General features: G+C 46.5%; 1 protein-coding gene across 1 annotated transcript; it reads right to left on the bottom strand.

The window, feature by feature from the left end:
• Positions 1–22,771, bottom strand: DNMT1 (DNA methyltransferase 1). Its single transcript, XM_073654103.1, has 34 exons — positions 22,361–22,771; positions 16,139–16,181; positions 15,827–15,934; positions 12,067–12,262; positions 11,753–11,825; positions 11,386–11,467; positions 11,000–11,046; positions 10,531–10,579; positions 10,373–10,456; positions 10,163–10,272; positions 9,964–10,082; positions 9,347–9,439; positions 9,113–9,264; positions 8,839–9,026; positions 8,238–8,415; positions 8,065–8,162; positions 7,835–7,985; positions 7,642–7,757; positions 7,169–7,370; positions 6,956–7,089; positions 6,706–6,879; positions 6,195–6,419; positions 5,854–6,046; positions 4,197–4,287; positions 4,001–4,126; positions 3,631–3,913; positions 3,406–3,547; positions 3,155–3,321; positions 2,884–3,061; positions 2,192–2,387; positions 1,906–2,069; positions 1,546–1,662; positions 1,370–1,460; positions 1–310 (listed from the first exon to the last, which is right to left on the bottom strand). The coding sequence occupies exons 1-34, from the start codon at positions 22,414–22,416 to the stop codon at positions 276–278; spliced, it is 4,461 nt and encodes a 1,486-aa protein (XP_073510204.1). The 5' UTR covers positions 22,417–22,771; the 3' UTR covers positions 1–275.
• Positions 22,772–23,782: the final 1,011 nt, after the last annotated feature.

The raw sequence follows: 23,782 nt of genomic DNA, 5'->3' as shown, positions 1-23,782 counted from the left end.
TTTCAGTACAAGTTTTTTGTTTTTTTTTATTTGAAATATTACAACATATAAAAAACCTACTTATTAGGATTTCCACAGATACAAAGAGGAATAAAATGCAGCACAGCAAATAAAAGTTGATGGTCTGTAATAAAAACATTTTATCAAAAAAACACTCCAGTTAAAAAGCCAGATAAGGCAACAAGAGGCGCCAGAGCGAGCGGATGTCTGCGGTGCACACACAGAAAGATACAGGATGGACACAAGTGCGGGAGAGGTAGGAGGCCGATACGGGGTTAATCCATCTCCATCTTCTCTTGCTTTACAACGTCTATAACACAAGAGGGTGAAGGGTTAATACAAGTATAGATCATACATACTGCTCCATAAAATCTGCGAGAAAACAATTCTGTAGCCACCAACTTGCTTAAACCCTTCCTGACAATTCACATCCCCAGCAATAATGAGATCCAACTCAGATTGCTGCAGTCAACCCTTTACATGCTGCAGTCAATGGAGACTGAGGCATCCAAGCAGTGACCCAGGATGAGTGGGCCGCTGGAGGATCAGGCTGCCTGCCTAATGGAACTTTAGTAGTAACTTCTACAACTTACTGTAAAAAGCCAATTATGTGTAGTTTTATTATTTAACCCCTTTCCGCTCTATGTAGTAACATGCTCTTAGATCAAGGAGCTCCGGAGCGAAGCCAGCCTCACAGGGCAGGTGGCGGCTGTTACACCATTAGCAGTAGTAGGAGCTGTGTAACCACTTAAAGAGTTGGGAGGAGAGCAAGTTTTTTTTAATTTTATTGGGGCCAAGTGTGGGGTACAAGAAGGGGATGTACTAGTAGTGGACAACTCCTTTAAATGCCACAATCGCCCTCCTAACTAGTCACCATTTGGGTGGTCCATGAAGAGCAGCAGCAAAATGAAAGGAGAGGAGAGGAGGAGGAGTAGGAGAGGCAAGAGAATAACTGTAGGATAGATTAACGATTTACTTGCTAAAAACAAAACCTTAGATACAAGCGAGGGCTTCAGTGCACCGTTCCACCTCCTTAACTTGCATACTGAGCACGGTCACATTGAGAGCGCTTCGGCAGTGTCTGCTTGAGTGCTGTCAGCGGCTCCGCACAGACATTGCCAGAGCCATGTTCAGCATCATCGTCGGCTCCGGTCTGCAGTAGAGTCCCGAGCTGTGGCCACAGACGGGAGCCGGCGATGAGCGCACACCATCAAGCACGGCTGGTCTAGTGGGTGCCATTAGGTTGCTTCTAATCTGGACAGTCCCTTTAAGGCAGGTGCAGTTCCCCCCTTGTTTTAGAGGGATGATGCCTATAAAGTAGAGGCCTCGGCCAACTTTCATATACCGAGGAGGGGTAGGCAATACATACCTGTTTCTCGCTCTCTCAGGTTTGCCACAACACAAGCCTTTATCTCCAAGCCGATCGCTTTGGACAGCGGCGGTGGCACAGCATTACCCACCTGGTGGAAGACAAGACACCCCCACAACCGTAAGATGGAGGATATAACCCTCTGCGTCTATATTCATACATCTCATCACCTGTACCTGTCTGTGTTTGTCCAATACGTTGCCAAACAGTCTGTAAGTGTCTGGGAAGCCCTGAGATCGGGCACATTCTCGGACGCTCACCACACGATGCTGCTCTGGATGGAGGACACGACCCTGAGGAAAGCAAGAGACCAATCTAGTGTTTGCCCTCAAATGGCCACAACGTTGGGGTATTCCCATAGCGTTCCGCTACGAGACCCTGTGATAAGTGTGATGTCATTATTCTAATTAATGCACCATCACTTCATCGGTGGAGGGGGTGCAATCTGTGGGACCCCTGTACATCTAGTGAAGGGGCAGCAGTCTTGATGTAGAATTGCAGCTCCTGTACGCGGAGGGAACATAACGCTGACGTACCTGTTTACCCATGGGCTCGGGGTTAGTGACCGTTGTGCTGAAGAAGCCGTCCCACTCCAACCTGCCATACAAGCCTGCCCAGTGATTGTGCCTGTTCCCCGTGTGGGGCAGACACCAGGGAATGAGGGTGTTGAACTGGCGGTCTGCAGGGTCACACTGTTTACCTGATGGGAAAAAAAAAAAAAAAAAAAAAAATATATATATATAATATATATAAAAATGTTTACCATAAATTAACGTGAAAGCACCTTAAAATAACACATTTACAATGGAGCCACATGACTACCTTCAGCACAGGAACAGACGCCCCGTAGAGCTCCGGAGCTGTTGCGTCCATTCTTCTTGTCGCTGTGTGAGTACCGGAGCTTGCGGGTGGTTGTGCCATCAGATAGACGAACCTCGATGTTGGGTAGGTCTCGCCAGTCCGAGCCGGGTGCAAGAGGTATATGCCTCATTCTGGCAGCTACCAGGGCACTCATATCCTGAAAAGACCAGATATGGTGACCAAGTGTCCCACAAAACTGCAGGGTATGACCCCCTCCAGATAGATAACTGGTATGGTTGTATAGATGCTCATCTCCAAAGGATACCTTTTATGTAGCTATAAGATGTGCCACTCATGATAAATTTAATAATCGAGGCCATATGCAGAGGGTAGTGCCAGTGCACGAGAGTCAGATGCACCAGATTCATGAAATCAGGAACATCGGGCAAGTAGCGCAAGAAATGAGCACCCACAAGTTTTGGGGCGTAACGAATGCCGCTGCTCATGACGATTTTGACAAGCTGCGGTCACCATACCCTTGTCTACTTTGTTGGAGCTGGGCTAAAATGGTGTGAGAATATCAAAAATATCACATTTTCTTCATTGTGCAACTTATCGAAAGATTTTTACACCAGAATAAAAGCTTTGATAAATCAGTTCAGAAGGACTGGAAAGTTTGGCTTAAATTGAAGTTTTCTATACAAGATCTTCACCTTGCAGATGTGATCCCTGAGAATCGGCTGATACTGAGAGCCTCGAATCTGCCTTTGGAACCATGACTGAGGCTCGCCATTGTAGGAGATCTCCAGGGCGGCAGCTCCGTTACGGATCTCCGGCAGGTCGGACATGGTATCCCGCACGGTGATAGTCCTGAAGAGGCTGGAGTTTGTCCTGGGTAATCAAAAGAGGGTGAAAGTGAATTTCCAAGAGGAGATGGAGGAAATGTCCAGATGGAAACATCATGCGGTGGTATACTGTAATCACCTCGTAATGTTGCTCACGTATTTCTTTTCATCCACCACGACGTTCAGCTGGCAGGCCCGGGGTGCAAACACATGCAAAGGCTCAGGGAACATGGGCAACTTCTCTCCTGGGGCGGCAGCAAGGACGATGGCTCTTCTACGAGTCTGCGCCACGCCATACTGGCCAGCCTGAAATGACAAGTCCAGAATCACAGATGACAGGACTTTCTCATGTTACCACCCCTCGTTACACTATAGGTAGGTGGCCTTTACCTGCAGCACACCAAAAGTACACTGGTATCCCATCCGGACCAGACAGCGCAGGGTTAGCTTCAGCACCATGGAGCTCTTGAATGACACAAAGTTCCTTACGTTTTCCAGCAAGAAGTACTTAGGCCGGTAATAGTCACAGTAACTGAAACACAACCAACAAAGTTTTAAAGCAATGGATATCACAAGGTCCAGAAGACCCCTAGGGTCCATACAAGCCTCTCTCACCTGAGGTAGGAGACCACCAAGGAGTTCTTGAACTTGGAGTAAGTTCTGGAGTTGAACCTGTTCATCCCACTGAAGCCTTGGCAGGGCGGTCCTCCGCACAACATCTCCACGTCACCCTTCTGAGGCAGCCGCTGGCCCAGAGAGTTGGTCTTCTCGCCAGCCATGACCAGCTTCAGCAGAACGTTGCAGTCTTCTGTAAACACAGTCGTCCCTGGATTGTTGAGCCTGAAGGCTTGTGCGGCTGGGTCCCACATCTCTATGGCCCATTTGGTCTCAGATATGCCTGAGACGGAAATCAGAGGTTCAGTAAAATATAGATCTGAGGAGGAGAGCGGTATAGGCTGAGCAGTGGAGGATTTATGGTCTTTACCTGCTTGGTGGAAGCCTTCAGAGAGACCGCCGCAGCCAGAGAAGACATCTAGAGTGCGAAGTTTGGGTACTTGATCCTCCGTCCGTCTCTCGTCCTCAGACTGGGCAGACGCCATTTTTCCCTTTCCTGCAAATATAAGTAGTTAAATTTTGAAGACCTTGTATCACAGTATTAGATGTTACCTGGACCGTCTTACCTTTCCCTTTGCCCTTCCCCTTGCCTTTGTTCATAGAACTACGGGCATGGTTAGGAGGATCTTCAAAGCTCTTAGTTTTTGCATTATACGTCTGAAAGAAAAAGGAATAAAGTGCTGTTAGGCCAGTCCTGTATTGTAGGTGTATAGGGTTGTACAAGCACCATTAAGTAGAGCTGCGATCTCCCGACACACGCTTCAGCTCTCACCATGCCAGGAGACGCTGCTCTGGAGGGATTTTGCTCCAGTGCCTAAACTGTTCAGGGCACTAATGTAGCTCCTCCGCAAAAAGGTAGTAAAGTACAACAATAGGGCTTAACCCTTTCACGACATGCAGCGCACATGTCAAATCTCTCCCTTTGGCGCAGGCTCTGCTGCTGAGCCCGTGCCTTTCTGGGAACATGGCAGCTGATCTGATGTCACATGCCCCTAAAAGCTGTAGGTGGAATAGCGATCGACCCATGACTGTTAACATGTTAAATGCCGCTGTCTGTCAAATTATCGTGGGTCACTGATGGGCTCGCATGAGAACCTGGGCTTGCATGAGACCCCTGCGGTTGTCATTGCCAGGATGCTATGAGTGCCACTCAGTGGTGGGCGCTTGTAGCAAGTGAGTATTTCTGCTACACAGGTGATCTGATGATCGCAGCTTCCAGTCTCCCATGGAGACTATTGAAGCATGTGTAAAGTTGAGACAGGGAAAAAAAAAAAAAACAAAAACACATATTTGGTATCTCCATGTTCAATATATGAAAAGAAATAATCCGATTGGGAAATGGTGTAACGAGAAAAAAAATAAATAAAAAAAATTAGGAGTTTATTTTTTTTGGTTGCCGCAACATTGCAATAAAATGCAATAACGCAGGGTTCCCCAACTCCAGTCCTCAAGGCCCACCAACAGGTCATGTTTTCAGGATTTCCTTAGTATTGCACAGGTGATGATGGAATTATCACCTGTGCAATACTAAGGAAATCCTGAAAACATGACCTGTTGGTGGGCCTTGAGGACTGGAGTTGGGGAACCCTGCAATAACGGACGATCAAAACATATCAACCCCAAAATGGCATCGATAAAAACTTCAGCTTGGTGAGCAAAAAAAAAAAATAAGCCCTCACCCGGCCCCAGAAAAGTGGAGATGCTACAGGTCTCTGAAAATGGAGACTTTTAAACAAACTTTGGATTTTCCTTCACCACTTAAATAAAAAAAAAAAAAAAAAAAAAGAAGACCCTATACACGTTTGGTGTCTACAAACTCCTAATTACCTGGAGAATCATAATGGAAGGTCAGTTTTAGCATTCAGTGGCTATAGGGAAAACAAAAAAAAAAAAACAAAACAATTTTTGCGGGATCTGGGGCTGGGTGAGGGCTTATTTTTTTTGCACGCCGGGCTGACGTCTTTGATACTATTTTGGGGTAGATCCGATGTTTTGATCGCCTGTTATGTCGACCAAAAAACAGGTAGCTCTGGCGTTTGGAATTTTTTCTTGTTACAGTCGGGCGATTCAGAACGTGGATATACACGTGTACAAATACGCCCCAGGCCAGTAAGGGGTTAAACCCTTCCCGTGAAGCCAATTTTCATGTTTTACATATTCCTCATTGCCACCATTTTAAAACCCAAACCCTAATTTTACAGAAGCCTGACCATAGTCACCTACCTCCAGAAAATAGAAGCGGTCTGCGCCACCTGCTGAGTATTCCTGAATAGGCTCGGACAGATCTTCGCCGTATTCGATGGTACAACGCCCCTGAACATCTTTGAAGTCCACAGTCGCCTCCTCGTCGCTCCAGTACAATAAGTTGATGTCTGCGTGGTAACTCGCCTTCACCCCCTTGTGCGTATTCTCAGGCCTGCAATACAAAGACATTTAAGTGGAATTCCTACATTAAGGTTAATCTATGTAGGATAGAAAAGTAACAGATCTCAGCTCTCAAACCCTGTCTTGTGTCGCACAGCAAGCGAGGCTACAGAGAGGGTGGCCGAGTCCTGAGCAGGTACCTGTAGAACTTGTACACCCGCAGTTTGATATCGGATTCGTTCGGTTTCCCGTTGCTTCTTTTGTTGCAGTAGATTTCCTTGATGCGGCCGAGTTTGTATGGCTCGGGAGCATCCAAATTGCTTCCCTTGATGTAGTCCGAGGACTTGCGATAATACTCGGGGTACAGCTCCTCATCCACATCATCCTTCTTATGAGACCTCTTGACAGGGCTGCCCAACCTGACGCTAAAGGGATGGAAACATATCAATGGTTATAAAATGGTTCAATGTGACGGACTTCCGATTTGGATAGCATCTGATAAGGATTGCAAGCTGCACTTAATCCCAAGCAGGAGCATTACTGTGCCGGAGACATCATGGACAAGTCCTATCCATCACCACTTCTGAGGGAGAATGTCAACTGTCCTGTGAAATTTGGCATATAACCAACACTAGTTGCCATGACTTTTTCTGGGATAGGAGCAGGAGTTGCACCCACGCATCACAAGTGCTCATTTGTTGGCTCTCGTACCTGAAGTTGAAAGCGTCAGGAAGGAGCAAGACTCCGTCACCGATCTTGTACTGAGCGCCGTTCTTCGTGGCCATGCTGTAGCAGACCTTCCCATCAAAATCGTCAGCAATGTCAAAAACTTTGGGTATCTCCCTCTGCCTAATTTCTGCCAGCCTGGCACAACTGGTACAGAACCTAAGAAACACAAGATTTATGCAACACGACACATTTGCTTAAGTAACAGCTCTAGTTCAGAAGTTTGATCACATACTTGTACTTATTGTCCTCCACTGGTTGCACCTTTGGTGGAGTCTCGAAACGAGCATACTCTGGATCGTACCACAGCTGGTAGAAGTAGGACTTCCCATCATCTTCCTCCTCGCTATTCTCTTTGTCCACACCACCCTAGGTTTAGATACGAGATGGTCAGTGAAGCTATTAAGCTGGGAATAGTTGTACAGGCAGTGACAAGTTCATAGCTCACCTCCATGAACCAGTCTTCTGCAGGAGCCTTGTAGACCACCACAACCTTGCCGTGAATGAAGGACAACTGCATGTCTTCGCATTCATCCACAAGGAACAGCTCTAGAGGATCAGATGTGGCTCCGAGGACAGTGTCCGTACCCAGGCAGAACCAGTGAGCGTGAAACATTGGGCCATTGGCGTCCTCCCACATGGATGTTATCCTAGGGAAAGTGCAAAGAAATTGGGAACTGTTGAAGAACAGAGCCAAGTGGTGATTGCTACCATCGGCCAGACACCTGCACGCATCAGATAACTCAATGCCATCAACATGGATCTCCTGATTGGGTGGGAAAAAAAAAAAAAAAAAAAAAAAGCTGACCAACTACTTTAAATTAACGAATCAGTTTTCACATAGGTTTGGAAGGAAAGTCATGCACTTATGGTCCTCAGGTGTCAGAGCAGCATGCACGCTACACAATATACAGTACGTACCTTGCCAGATACAGAGGCTCTGTGGGATTATCAGGACTCACAGAAACACAGTCACCAACTTCCAGGATCTCATCGTCAATAGATACTTTAAGATAATATTCCTTCTTCCCTTCAACCTGAAACCAGTATCAGATTAATGTTTCCATCAGACATTCCTTACACAAGAGGTATGCGATATTCAGGAGCGTCTTACCTTCACCGGCTCTCCTCGCCATGAGATTCTGTTCTTTTTCTCCTGTTTCTTCTTACGCCCCTGGAGAATCTTCTTCGGAGAAGGCATCTCGGGGATATTGTCATCCAGCTCCTCATCTTCATCAGCCTCCTTTACAGCCAAGTTTGGACACCTAATAACAGGTCGGTGTACGGTCAGGTAGTATCCCAATGGCTCACAGCTTAAAGGGCAATAACATGTTAGGCCGTTACCTCCTCTGCATACAGGCCTGCTTATTGCGGCCAGTGCCTCCAAACTTCACCATGTCTTGGCAGGCTTTACATTTTCCACAGTCTGGCTGTTGGCATACCTGGGTAGAGAAACCAGAGTTAGGCACTACAAGGTCTTATCTGCATTAGGAGACCAATACCGAGCCGGCTCATACCTCACATACTCCACAACGCCTGCGCTTGGCGTTCTCCTTGTCATCATTGTTCTCAATCTGATCGGAGAAGAAAGTGTCGAAGATCTGGTACACCAGTCTGGTTGTGGTGGCCTTTGTGGGTCCCTTATCCTTCACAATCTTTGTGGGATGTCGTATTGCTTGTCTCCTCACAGCCCGTCTGTACAGAAGATCAAATAAAAATTTTACACAATTATAAAATCTATATTCCATTTTCAATTTCTGATTGAGGCATTTTAGCGGAGCAAACGCTCCAGGTGCCACTCAAACACTCAGATGGCCATTTTTTCTTTTTCCTGTTGCTGCACCTCCCCCTCAAAGAAAGGGCAATGCAACATTTTGATCGCCGTTTAATGACCCCAAATTTTAATCAAAAATTACAGCTTGCCACACACTAAAGTGTGAAATACATCCCCCGCAATTGCCCAAAATGAGTTGGGTCCTTCATAACTCATACTGCTCTTGAAACAAAAAAAAATGTCTGTTCATGAAATAGATAGAAGGGTTACTCCCATTTGATAAAGTGATGGCATATCGCTGTGCGAGATGGGTTGTTTCCCCACCTCTGGGACTTGTCACCCACCTCTTTCCCAACGTGACACCAGCGAGTTTGATGAGGTCCCTCATACAGGGGGTAATAATGACTGGCTGCTCATCACTGTCAGCAGCGTCGTCGTAGCTCTCCACCTGCTCCACCACAAACTGTGCGTGTCTCAGAAGAGAGTCTTCAGTGAAGCGGTTGAAGTTCAGCCCCGATGGAGGGACGGTCGTCTGAAAGGAGAGGATTGAGAGAAGTTCACAGCTCCGCTGATTTATCAGCCCAGCACCTTGAGTAGGTCTCCAGTGTCTCATCTCACCTCAATCTTGTTCAGCAGATCTTCATAACTAACATCTGGATTGTTCTGGAGAAACTCCACCACAATTTTACTCATGTAGATCTTTTCTTGCATCAAGGCAAAGATCTGACTGTACTCCTCGCTGGGGTCCATCAGGAAATAATCGGCAAACGCTACAGAGAACGAGACACAGATGAGAAAACGCCAATAGGGAGACAGATACGAGTTAACGGAGGAAGAAACCGAAATACTCACCAGTTGTAAACCCGATCAGAGCCCTTTCTCCTCCGTCAAAGCCAGTGATCCACCAAGCATTAATAGGGCCGAGCTTCTTCGCCCTCACTCCACCTGTAAGACAAGTTACATTAAAGCAAATATCCAATAATTTATCCAAGCAGGTCAAAATGAGACCCCTTTATACAGCACTTTAAACTATAGTAAGTTGAGGAGACTACCCACTTGCAGAGAGTGCCTTAGAGGGAACTTTTTGTGCCACCCAAGTATCTTACAAGTCATGAGGAGGACACCTTTAAGAAGTGTCAGAGCCAGTTCCCTTCTGAAGGAGACCCAATTTGCACATGGCTAGCCTAATGGTAGGTTCCCCTACAGACCCACCCTTAGAAGATCGACCACGAAGAGGTTTACAAAGAACACAAGTACCAGAAGTTTGTCTGTTTTTGAAAAGCTGGTGGAGTTCATCATTCATACCAAAAGGTGGCATAAATGATACAAGAACATACTTCGCTCCATGACTAGTACTTTTGTCTCTGGCACACTTCAGCTGAATGAGTCGCCGCCGCCAACGCCAGCGTATAAAAGCATTAGTCTTTACGAATCAGCCCCAAAAATGTGACCAGGAGCAAATCACTCACCATCCAGAGCCGGACTGTCGTCATAGATCGGCTTCACCACGCCGCTGAAGTACAGTTCAACGTTCTTTTCAATCAAGCCGGAATCGAAAGGACAGAGATGACCCTTCTTGTCATAGATACTAGAATAGAGAAATATACAGGATTTAGATACATAACCAAGCAGGGAACAAGAAGCCGCTTAGCAGACAACCGGACACACCTGAAGCAGGTAACTTTGTGCTGGGGCAGGTCCTCATAGCTCTCAAAGCCATCTTCATTGGCATCAAACAGGGACAGGCGCTCGTCTGTTAACATTTCAGGTTCCTCCAGCTGAAAAAAAAAAAATATATATAATATATATATATATATACAAAGTTTAACCTTAGCACTTTCTAATCACAAGCTCAAAAAAAATCATGACTGCACTTACTGCATCATCCGGGTCCCCCTGAAAGTACTTGAGATCAGGGTCATCTAGATACTGCCGGCAGTCAACGCACTTTGGAGGTGGTGTCTGTAAAGAAAAAGGAGAAGTGGTGCAAATCCCAATAGTTATAGCCGGTGCTTTCAGATGTGACTAGGATTTACCTTTGGTGCCTGTACAGTTTTGGGCTTTGGGGTTTCTTGTTTGACAGGCCTAAAAAAAAAAAAAAAAAGGAAGAGGTATAAAGAGGTGGCAAAAATATCCAAGGTTGTGATGACCTAACAGGGCTGTGGAGTCAGTAAGCCAAGCCTCAGACATTTCCATGGTACCGACTACAACTCCACGACTCCCGCATACACGGCTCATGTTCAGGTGATTAATTTACTGTAGCACAGATTCATCTCAGCTTAAAGTCTAGACCCTTAGATCAGGAATAGGACGTTTCATAACTTTCCCAAGTTCTTATGAAACTGCATTGAATTACTGTACCCAATTTATTATACATTTTAGGAGTCAGAGTCGGTCCATTTTATACTGATTCCACCAAAATGGACACTAACTCCAAAGCCCTGTAACCTAGCTAACAAAGTTTAACCCTACAACATGCCAAGCTACAGAGCTAGTCATCCTTACCCATCTTCCTCCTTGGGTTCTACTTTCAGCTTCTTCTCCACTTGCTCCTAAAAAGTGAACAAAACAATTCTACCGTAAATGAGAACGTCGTAAGATCTGAATCCACCTACTACAGCTGAAATGGCTGAACAGAGCCTAGAAGCTCAGTGTCTATAGAGTCATCTAGACATTGAAACGTGGTCATCAGATTATAACAAACAGCTGCCCCTGCTGAGAAGGTTGTGTGTGGTATTACAACTCAGCCCTGGTCACTGCAGTGGGGTGGAGCTGCCATACTGGACAAACCATTAGACATGTGGGGTATGGTGTCAGCCATATTTCTAATTCTGGGCAAACCCCCTTTAAAAAGAGGAGCATAGTTTTAAAAAAAACTTAAGCCAATTTACCTCTTCGGTTTCCTCTTCCGGGGAGACTTCAACTTCAGGTTTCACGTCACCGTTAACATCATTAGACTTGCGCTTGCCGGGACTAAGTGGGAAGAAAAAAAAAAAACAAATCAATGCAACGAGATGCTAGATATATTGCGAATCTACAAGCAGTTATCAGATGAAATAGGTAAAGCTTGTAGAAAACTAGTCCATGTTTGTGGCTGCGCTCAGAGGACAGCAGGTGAAGAACCAAGATAGAGACTGTTCTACAAAATAGACTATGGGTTTCAAAGAAGTGAAACCCTAAAATAACCCAGTCCTTCCCATTCCTACAGCACAGACAACTCCAGTCAATATCTCACAAGATCTATTCCCATATACTAACCATTTGCTGAACATAGACAGGATGGTGGGCTGTTTGCTGCCATTTTTTGCAGGTCGTCCACGACCAGAAGATTCTGCAGATGAAGAAAAAAAACAAGTAACATTATAAACGTAGCGGTCATGGTACAGCAAAGATACGGACAGGTCTTTATCAAATGCCAGCGACTGCTGCTGGAAGGGTCTAAAGTACACTTATTCCTCCCTGCAACGCCATGTTGAGCTTATTAAAGGTGACTGAGCATAGGACCATCTTCTACAAGTTCATAAACCTTCAGCCCTCCCTCGAGCTCCTCATTTGTAGTAGTCCATAATTACTTTTGTTCTCTCCGTTGGTCTTGCTCTTCCTCCCCCTGCAACCTTTAGACGCAGGTGTAGTCACTTCCTCCATCTCCTCCTCATCGCTGCCACACGTGCCGTTTGGAGAGCAGCCATTAGTCTCGCCATTCAACGCACCATTTTCAATATTCAGTTCCTTCCCGAGCAGAGCCTTCACCTTTTTCAGGTATCGTTCCTGGATAGAGAGAAGATGTTATATGGGCTTACCTTTAAAAGGGAACTTTTCAGATTACACCCAGTCTGATCTGTGGTCAGCATGTTGTGGACAAGCCAAGTGGGATGACAACTTCTAACAACTTATCCTGAATCTCTTCCATTTCAACTCACTGAAATCCCTGATTTGTGTGCATAGGAGTCCAGTGGGCAGAGCTACAGGGAAACCAGTACCGAGTAGGTCTGCCCACTGGACTCCATTGCATGCAAAACATCCAAGGTTTACAGAAACTATTCCCACAGAGACCTACAGTGCATTGTGAAAGTATTTGGCCCCCTTGAACTTTTCTACCTTTTGCCACATTTCTGGCTTCAAACAAAGATAAGATTCTAGGTTTTTTGGAAGAAACAACAAGTGGGACACAATTGTGAAAAGGAAAGAAATTTATTAGATATTTTTAAACTATTTAAAAAAATTAACTGAAAAGTGGGGCGTGCAATATTATTCGGCCCCCTTGAGTTAATACTTTGCAGCGCCACCTTTTGCTGCGATTACAGCTGCAAGTCTCTTGGGGTATGTCGCTATCAGTTTTGCACATCGAGAGGCTGAAATTCTTGCCCATTCTTCCTTGCAAAACAGCTCGAGCTCATTGAGGTTGGATGGAGGGCGTTTATGAACAGCAGTTTTCAGCTCTTTCCACAGATTCTCGATTGGATTCAGGTCTGGACTTTGACTTGGCCATTCTAACACCTGGATACGTTTATTTTTGAACCATTCCATTGTAGATTTTGCTTTATGTTTGGGATCATTATCTTATTGGAAGATATCTCCGTCCCAGTCTCAGGCCTTTTGCAGATTCCAATAGGTTTTCTTCCAGAATCGTCCTGTATTTGGCTCAGTCCATCTTCCCATCAATTTTAACCATCTTCCCTGTCCCTGCTGAAGAAAAGCAGTCCCAAACCATGATGCTGCCACCACCATGTTTGACAGTGGGGATGGTGTTTTGAGGGTGATGAGCTGTGTTGCTTTTACGCCAAACATATCGTTTTGCATTGTGGCCAAAAAGTTTGATTTTGATTTCATCTGACCAGAGCACCTTATTCCACATGTTTGGTGTGTCTCCCAGGTGGCTTGTGGCAAACTTCAAACAAGACTTTTTATGGATATCTTTGAGAAATGGCTTTCTTCTTGCCACTCTTCCATAAAGGCCAGATTTGTGCAGTGTACAACTGATTGTTGTCCTATGGACAGACTCTCCCACCTCAGCTGTAGATCTCTGCAGTTCATCCAGAGTGATCATGGGCCTTTTGGCTGCATCTCTGATCAGTCTTCTTGTTCAAGATGAAAGTTTAGAGGGACGGCCGGGTCTTGGTAGATTTGCAGTGGTCTGATACTCCTTCCATTTCAATATGATCGCTTGCACAATGCTCCTTGAGATGTTTAAAACTTGGGAAATCTTTTTGTATCCAAATCCAGCTTTAAACTTCGCCACAACAGTATCTCGGACCTGCCTGGTGTGTTCCTTGGTCTTCATGATGCTCTCTGCACTGGAAACAGACCCCTGAGACTATCACAGAGCAGGTGCATTTATACGGAGACTTGATTGTACACAGGTGGATTCTATTTATCATTACCAGTCATTTAGGAGAACATTGGATCAGAGATCCTCACTGAACTTCTGCACTGAAAGTAAAGGGGCCGAATAATATTGCACCCCCCACTTTTCAGTTTAATTTGTTAAAAAAAAGTTAATATCCAATAAATTTCATTCCACTTCATGATTGTGTCCCACTTGTTGATTCTTCCAAAAAAAAAAAAATTAGAATTTTATATCTTTGTTTGAAGCCAGAAATGTGGCAAAAGGTAGAAAAGTTAAAGGGGGGCCAAAAACTTTCACAAGGCACCGTATCAATCTGACCAGCTCCCGTTAAATGAATTAGATTTTTTTGGCAAATTGATTTTGTTGCCATCTATAGCCTTGGTGTTGCATTGTATTGCTGGCTTCAGAATGAGTAAACTGAGCATCAGACAGAGCTCATCCTGATGGGAGAGAGTCTAAGGCTGAGTTCACACGATGCGTTTTTCATGCGTTTCCGTGGCGTTTTTGCAGTTGCGTAAACGCCGCGGAAACGCATGAAAAACGCATGGTAGAAGGGCAGCAATGTTCCCCAATGGAAATCCGCATGTGCTGTGCCCATGCCCAAAATCCGCAGCATGTCAATTAATTTTGCGGAAACGCTGCTCTTTCGCCACCATTGACTTGCATTAGACCGCATGGAATCCGCATCACTGTATATGTTGATGCGCTTTTCATGCGGTCTAATGTGCGGATGGTACCCGGGTGTGGAGGAGAGGAGACTCATCCAGACCCAGGTACCATTAAAAAAAAAATAAAATAAAATAAAAAATATATATATATTCTCACCTTCTGACGGCCCGCGCTGCGTCCTGCTGGCTTCCCGGGCACTTCGCGGTTGAATGAAGGACCTTCGCTGACGTCAGTCATGTGACGGGTCACGTGACGCTGACGTCGGAAGGTCCTAAAGTCTTCACTGCCGGCAGCCGGGACCGAGCGAAGCCGGACACCGCGGGCCATCAGAGGGTAAAGTATATATTTATTTTTTATCATTCACACACTATATAAATCCATGCCGGTTGCATGGATTTATATAGTGTGAAGTTGACAAGCACTTTCCAAGTGATGCTAAAATCGCTTGGGAAGCGCTTGTCAACCCGCATGCGGAAATGCAAGTGAAGAACGCTCCACATCCGCATATCCCTGATAGGAAACCGCATGTACAATCCGCATGCGTTTTTTCCTGCCAGAGAGATGCAGAAACGCTCAGGAAAAAATTCTGAGCATTTCTGCATCGTGTGCACATAACTTGGCTCATAGGAGTTAGGGTATGACCACATCAAAGCTGAATGTATAGCGAGTGAAATAAAGCACCTGCAAAAGCCACAACAGGGAAATATTTTTCATGAAACTCCATTACAAGATATAATTTTGCCTTGAATACATTGGAGGGGAAAAAAAAAAAAAAAAATTCCTATATACACACACACACTCTTACTACAAGGTGACAGTAACAAATCCATATTACCGAGAACACTTACACAAGTTAGAGGGTTTCTTCCCATCCTGAAAAATATTTATGGCCAAATCCAAAAGTTAATATGTTGCAGACTGCAATGTAGCAGCCATAGTTCTCAAGATAGGAAGTTACTTAGGCCTTAGAGGGGGTCCATCAATATCTAACAAGCCATTGATCTCAGATCCCTAGGAGGAGGTGGTGGGGTCTCGCTCCTACCCATTAATGGTTAGCAGGCACAGTTCTGTAGACTTGCACTTAGACTCCCACATGATATCAATGGTCTACCATAAGGCTAGGCTTGGGGTAAAGTCCTGGAGAAGAAACCCTTTAAAAACATTGGCAAGAGGCCTTTTGTCAGTTTCATTCTGGCACAGAGGTCATGTATCAAGACATCCTGGGCATAGCACAGACCTCTGGAAGCCATATGAAGGCCACACAGACCGGCAATACAATCAGTAGCGGACGAGCCATATAACATACAGGGCTGTACCTCGGAGAGCTCTTCGCTGTTCAGCTTGGTTTCCAGGTTGGTCAGCTTTTCCTTCACATCCGCTTCCAGGTACTCCAGCACCAGACTCAACTTCTGCTCCACACATTCCTATGGAAGGGTCCAGAGATTAGTAAAAACAGGTCTGGGGCCCAATTCATCATTTGCTCTAAAACCAATAGTGAAACATCTTCCATTATGCCCCTCAAACCATGGTGGCTGATCACAGCGCAGAGGATCTGCAAACATTTATCTTCAATACCAAATTAAAGCTGCAACCATGCTAGACCTCCTAACCAAGAGTGATGCCCATACCTTCTCCGACAGGCCATCTTGGTCCTTATCCAAAGCTTTCAGCCTAGAGGACAAAGAAAACAGTAATAATATGGTAAAGAGAACATGCACAAGTGCAGAGATATGTTACATAAGAGTTTCAGGTCCTACATATTGAGGTGGGACAAGCGGGTGTCCACTTCTACCCAAAAGAGGAGGCAGTGGCGATATAGGACATCCAGCCACCAGATTTGCAGAGCTGGTGTAGTGGCTGGCTGAGTCCTGCATCACCGCTGCCTCCCTGGGCAAGCAGGCAGTGCACTGATGAAGACAGGGAGCGGCCGGGAGGCAGATTTGCAAATCAAGTCACTCGTGTGTGAATGTCATACTATCAGTCTGGGAAAAGTGCCCCCCATCACTAGTTACCCACTAATGAGGATATCACAGACCAATTCTAAAAAAAAAAAACTTGATATTTTAGAAAGACAAAGCAATAAGACACCTTGAAGGGCATGTCAGAAAGTAAAATTAAAGGTTGAATAAGCGACATGGGAGCAGTTCAGAGGCCTGGGGAAGCCAACAAGTCCTGAGCAGTAACACCAAGAATAAAAAGAACAACGAAAAGGGAATGAACACGAGAAACCCAAATCACATCAATATTTGGTGACCACCCTTTGCCTTCAAAACAGCATCGGTTCTTTTTAGGTACTTGTACACAGTTTTTTGAAGGCACTCAGCAGGAAGTTTTCCCAGACATCTTGGAAAACTGACCCCAGATCCTCAGGTCAGTCACTTGTACAAACCCTCCTTCTGTCTCTTCATGTAATCCCAGACAGACTGGATGATGAGAGATCAGGGCTCTGTGCGGCCACATCACTTCCAGGATTACTTGTTCTTTACAGCATTTTTTGCTCCAGATTTCAACTGCTGCAGGACAATTACCAACAATCGGACACCTCCTTGATTGTATGCCTCAGCATTGGGGACACCAAATCCCCAACTCCATTTGTAAAAATGCAGCCGCAAACATGCTAGTGCCCCTCCACCATGCTTCACTGTTCCTGCAGATACTTGTACCGCTCTAGCGACAGTCTGCCTTCTGTTCAAGGCAAATATTTCACAATTTTACTCAGTCCACAGCACCTGCTGCCAGTCTCCAGCACCCTAGTTCCCATTTTATGTGCACATGGGTCATCTGGCCTGATTTCCCATATTGTAGGTTTGGCTTTTTGGCTGCAATTCTTCCATGTAGAAGAGTTATCCAAACAGTAGATGGGTGCAGCTGGATCCCACTGGTTGCTGCAAGTACTGAGCTGATGGCACTGCTGGACATCTTCCAATTAGAAGGGAAAAAAAAATATACACATCCTTAAAAAGGAGTTGTCCACTAGTGTTTTTTGTAAATACCTCACGGTACCTTTTCTGCCTCTGAGCAGTGCTATCGCTGGCCACTCAGGCACTTGACCCGTCACTGATGTCATAACTCACTTGACATCAGTGACGCGCTCCCCGCGGTGGACGCCGGGCGGGGTTGCCCCGTGCATCACACCCAGCATCCACTGCACGTTTTCCCAGTGAATGAGGAAAGGGAGTGCACAGTGGATGTGACGTGCAGTGTGACACACAGTGTAACTCCACCCACAGCCCAGCAACCACCGGTGGAGCGCAGAAGAGGACCCCTCGGCTGCAGCTTGGTCTTGCCGTGACATCAGTGGATGTAAGAGCCGGCTGCAACCGGGGAGGGGGGTCACATGATGCCCGTGAGCAGCCAGTGATAGTGCCGCTCCCAGGCAGAAAAGGAACCACAAAGTATTTAGAGAAACACTTATGGGCCCCAGGGGAATACATAGGGGGAGGGAGATCATATAATGTAGTTGACAACCCCTTTAAACCAATCCACTGCCATCATAAGTTTAAAGGGTACATCACCATTCAGTGTATCAGCATAGCACAATGAGAACTGGCAATTTTTGCCCACTCGTCCTTGCAGTAGCACCAAGTCTGTCAGATTTCAAGTGCATTTTCTTTGTACAGCACCCTCTTCCTTCACATCACCCACAGATTTTCTATTGGACCCAGGTCTGGCTCTGCCATTCCAAAACATCAATCTTCTGGTGAAGCCATCCTTTTGTTGATTTGGAAGATGCTTAGGGTGTTGTCGTGTTGAAAAGGTGATATTTCCCTTATTCAGTTTTTTTTTTTAAAGCAGAGGCCCAAAGATTTTTTAAATTAATTTGCAACTGTTCATAGTTCCCTCCACCTTGAATAATGCCCAAGTTCCATCTGCTGAAAAATAGCCCCAAAGCACGATGCTGCCTCCACCATGCGTCACTGTGGTTATGGTGTTATTTTGTTAGTGTGCAGTGTTGGCTTTGGCCAAACTTACGGAATTATGGGCATAAAAGTTCAACCTTGGTCACATCAGACCATGACAAGTTTTCCCATATTTGGAGGTTGGTTGGAGCAGAGCTTGGATGTTTCATCTTGTAAGAAAAGGCTTTTGTCTAGCCCCCTTACCCCTCAGGCCAGATAAGAAAATGGGAGATTGGAGTCACATGCATCATTTGCCAGAAATTCCTGCAGCTCCTTTAATGTTACTGTAGGCCTCTTGGCAGACCAATTTTCTCTGTATATTTGAGGCACATCCAGTTTTATGTAATGTCCCCATTTTGCCAAATGTCAGCCACTTCTTGAGGCCTTCACAATGCTCCATAGTTTAACACCTTGAAAATTTGTACCTCTTGATCGAAAGTTCAGTGAGATCCCTTTGCCGTGTTGTCAGCTGTTTATGGCTTTTGATGTAAAATGCAACCAAGAAGATGTCTGTTCTAAGAGGATTTTCCTGACCAGCTTTATTTGGGGTTAATCAGAATCCATGTAAATGATGGCAGCTTTCACTAACTACATAACACGAGTGTGGGCGCAGTCAGATATCCGTATTACTCGCGCGAGGATCGCAATCCTCGGATTGCCAGTCTGCTCTCCTGACCTGAGCATGATAGCTGCGACACATACACAGCCAGTCTGAGGATGGTGGAAAAAACAAAAAAGTTCTGAAATTCTTCTTGGTCTGTTTTTTTGACAGGGAAAGAAAGGTGTTTTAACAGGGGTGGATAAACTTTATATACGGAGGATAGATATACCTTCTCCACCAATTGTCTAAATATTGAAAACTGCCACAATTGCTAGATTTGCAAAGGCAGTAGGTGCTGTAATGAAGTAAAATCCTTCTAAACTATTGAGACGATGACCAACTTCTGGAGCGGTGAGAGCAGTCCTGCCACCGCAGAACAGACCAAGAAGAGGGTGCAAGAGTCTTATACCGTTTCCCAGAGGTAAGAAATTGCCTTACCAAGAAGAGTTAGATTTGTGTGGTCTACCGATGCATCTGTACTGACAGACGTGAGGAGCACACTACTGGACGGAGCGTCCCCTGCACTGTAGTACACTAGGAACTGGACTTCTTTCATTGCCATCAGTCAAAAGGCATTTTAAACAAACTCCGGACACCCACAAGACTGAACCGGTGACACGGCATACAGGCATTGTCCTCTAATACCTGCGCCATGTGGCTGCTTAAGGGAGAAGGTTATTTCTCACTCCCATTTACCATCTGTGCTTCACATTACTTAGCTCTTCCATTAACAGATCAGTCTTTTGAGCTACACAGAAATAGTTCATCTCTGAACACGTTTCATTTGCTGCACTCACTAAGTTTCCTCGGCAGAGTCCTCAACGTTGGCCCATTTCTTGGCTCTTCCTCAAAAAGATCTTGAAATACCAGACATCTTTGCCTGGGAGACTACCTTGTATTGTGTTGGTGCACATGATGCTCATCTTCCACAACCTCACCTTTATAGCCATGTTTGTCTATTCCACACCCAGGTTAAGCCTTTTACACAGCTGTTTCAAGGAACATAGTAAAAATGATCATTACAATTGTTACTAATACACCTGACTATATTCCTACAAAGCTCCTGACTTTGTGCAAGTTTACCTTGAAGAATTGATGGAGGCAAAGCTCGGTCACACCAAATAACGATTTGCTCTAGATTTCTCTTTTGCTCACTTACATTGCATTGGCTTATTTTCATCAATTACTACATTTATGTCGGCATTCTCACTTCACAGCGTCCCCCCCCCAGAATTGTAGAGTTTACAGTACTGGACACAACCTTTTAAGATGTCCCTGAGGTGCTGAGAAAACAGAAAAAACAACATACAGGATGCAATGCAAATGGTGAGGTCTACAGGATGCATTTGCACACAATGCAGTGCAGAGTCCACAACAGATATGTCCCTGGGAGGGGGGGGGAATAAAAAAAAAAATGCCTCCTATATCTCACAGCTGAGTGTTTGCTACTATTGTATCTCATGAAAGGCAGAGATGCAGCCTCTGCAAGATAAACATGAGCCAGCATTGTTAGGGGATTATCAGGACCCTTTCCCTAGGGGGCCGAGCACTTCTTGTTCAGCCCTGCACCACATTTGGCTCAGTGATCACGGACCAGCTCCTGGCAGCAATTCTCCTGTATGGTGACAGCAGTTTCTTCTCTTACGCTGTCGATGGGGCGTCATTGCCGAAATCATGGCAATTGACAGTCAGCTTCCCCAACATGAAGCAGCCGGCCACACATTACGACCGCCTATAGGTAAACTCTTACTGATCGGTGGTTGTTTAAACGCCTGTTCACACAGAGACCAGAGCAAATCTGCACGCCAGCAGACGGCTCCGTGTGCACAAGCAGCCATAGACCTCCGCAGTCACAGTCCTATTTACACAGCGCGCTGCACCGGCGAGAACAACCATAAAAATAAAATCATATTACCTGATGAACAAGAAAAAAAAAAAAAAAGCTCGTTCAGTCCATTTACATGGCAAGATAGTAGTGAAGCCGTCATCTTGGAGTGTTGTAGTGCACCTTCAGGGGTTGTCCAATCTTAAGTCTGCAGTCACCATGTCTAGCGCTGCAAGTGCGCGACTTTACATAGGAGTAATAGAAAAATCCATCAATCCTTGATGATATGGGCAAGAGCCATGCTACTTCAAAACGAGTCCGCTTCAATATGTTTTTCATTAAATGGGAAGTTTTAATATTCTACATTTTCTCTTTTGGGATTGCTGGACTTTCCTCTATTGCTCCTATGCCTCACACACCCACCAGCTGGGATTTTTTTCCTTCAGTGTACCCCTACCTTTATTGAAAGATCCCAGGGCTATACTACACTTCAGGAAGACTGAAAAAAATACTTGTGACATACGTACTCCCGGCCACATTCCGACTAGACTGTCTGGCCTCGCTTAATACACTTGCATTAAGTGAGGGCACGCACGTCTAGTCGGCATGTGGCCGGGAGTACGCAAATCACATCACCGGAGAATCCTGATATGTAGCTCAAGATTGGACAACCTCTTTAACTCAGCAGTTAAGCAGCAGGCTGTGTATCAACATGACTTTGGCAGTGACACCCCACCAGAGCAGCGCGGGAGAGAAGGAATTACTCTGTCAATGTGACAGGTAGAGAATCACAGCCATGTACAGTGCTACAGCTATACCTCTCACTCCCTGGTAATCCCTTTAAGAACGCTGGCTTCACGTGAGCCTTCTAGTGGCATGGTCATGGCTGCCGACCACCATGGCCGCCCGTACATGCTGATTCATCCATTACACATCACTGTGGCATGGGTGTAAACAGGATACTGAAGGCACGGCAGTCATATTGCACTGCTGAGTGTGAACAGACCCCAACGCTTTAGAAAGCAGAAGTGAGTAGACCATGGCAGCATCGGACCACCCGATCCTGTATTGGCCGATATGCCCACAGACCCCCAGCACCGACCATCTGCAGCATCCCACAGACTCATCACTCCAACTCCCCCCAGGACTCTACACTGCTCTGGATACTGGAGAGCAGACATTATGCAGAGGAGCAGGAGGCAAATACCAGCGGCTGGGACTTGTAGTGCCCCACACACAGAGCCCCCACATCCACAGGCTATCATGGTGCATGCTGGGCCTTGTAGTCCTCTGTAGTAGCGATGTGACGTCACAGGTGCATACAGGAGGGCATGCTGGTAGTTGTAGTGCACCAGGCAGCCCCCACACCCAGCTATAAGGGGCTACAACACCAAGTCTGCCCACTAGGAGGAGTGTTATAAGGAGGGCAGGCTGAGACCTGTAGTCCTCCCCGCGCGCCTCGCCCCCTTTAATAAGCCCTCCGTGACGTCACGCACGGCGCCGGGTGACGTGGAGAGCCACTTACCGCTTCCTGACGTCAGCAGGCAGGGCGGCGGGAGGAGAGGCCTGGGCCGGCATCATCCGGGGCGCACACGGACAAAACGCAGAGAAAAACGCCAAAATACAGCGGCGGGGAAAATCACGCGGGAAAAGCCGCCTTTCCCGCCAACACAGGAGCCGAGCAGGGCGGATACAGACGGGAGCAGCGCTGCGGCCTTCTACACCGGGATTTCACACCGAGCACCGGGACACAAGAGATACACCCGGCAGCACGCGAGCTCTTCAGCTTTTCAAATGGCCCCGGGATCACGTGACTCCGCCCCCTCGCGCACACACTCTCTCGCTCTCTCCCGCGCTTTGTGTTTACGCGCGAAACCCGGGCCGTGACGTCAAAGGTTTAAAGGTCAACGTGGCGGGAAGAGTGCGCATGCGCAGTGGAGGTAGACGCATCCGATATCTGTCCGGCTGCTCAGTTTGGTGGCTCAGGCCGCAGTGGTGACGTCACGGGGGAGGGTTGCCATGGTGCCGCAGCCTCGCTCTAGTGCTGAGCAGGTAGATATTGTCGGGCCCTGTTCTCACGGCGATTTTATTCTCTCCGTCTTATTTTATTTACGTTTCTTTCTTGAAAACTGTATGTTAATGTCCGGCTTGATGATTCTGAGGTTTTTGTGCCTCAGTTCATGTCCTTTTTAAGTCACGTTTCTGGCAAAATGGCGGAACCTGCGAGAGATCACAAGATTTCTCCAGAGTCTCCGCAGAACAACGCAGCCCGACACCGGTCTTGCCGGAGGGTCCCGAGCTGCCGGAGGATCCCGTGCTGCCGGAGGGTCCCGTGCTGCCGGAGGGTCCCGAGCTGCCGGAGGGTCCCGAGCTGCCGGAGGGACCCGAGCTGCCGGAGGGACCCGAGCTGCCGGAGGGTCCCGTGCTGCCGGAGGGTCCCGTGCTGCCGGAGGGTCCCGAGCTGCCGGAGGGTCCCAAGGTGCCGGAGGATCCCGAGCTACTGGAGGGTCCTGAGCTGCTCCTTCTGCCAAGAATATCATTAACTGTTCTTTCAATTGTAGGATCTTCCCAAATCTGTTGGAAGAAGCAGTCACCACGCCTAGAGATTATCCAAGAGTATCCGAACCTGCAGCCCATCCTGGTCTGGTGTGGGGGGAGGAATGAAGTCTGAAGAAACTGCTCCTGAGACCTCTGCCTCAACTGACAGAGGACAGGTCACTGAAAAAAGGCCTAAAAATCAATAAAGACATCACAGAAAGAGGAAAAGAAGTCACACGTACAACACCATGTCCAGAGACCAATGCCCAAACAGGGTGCAGCAGCCCCCATAATAAAGGCGGGGGGCTGGGTATTGTGGGGTGTCTGCCCTGTGGGTGTAGATATGGTATTGGCAGCCCACCAGATGTTGGTAATAGGCTGCTATACGGATAGAGGTACATCTCACAAA

The sequence above is a fragment of the Phyllobates terribilis genome, unplaced genomic scaffold (genome assembly GCF_046119375.1).
Source record: "Phyllobates terribilis strain yellow unplaced genomic scaffold, ASM4611937v1 Scaffold_11__3_contigs__length_659146591, whole genome shotgun sequence".
Lineage (NCBI taxonomy): Eukaryota > Metazoa > Chordata > Amphibia > Anura > Dendrobatidae > Phyllobates > Phyllobates terribilis.
Note: the sequence above shows the minus strand (reverse complement) of the source record. Positions and strands in the feature narration are given on the sequence as shown.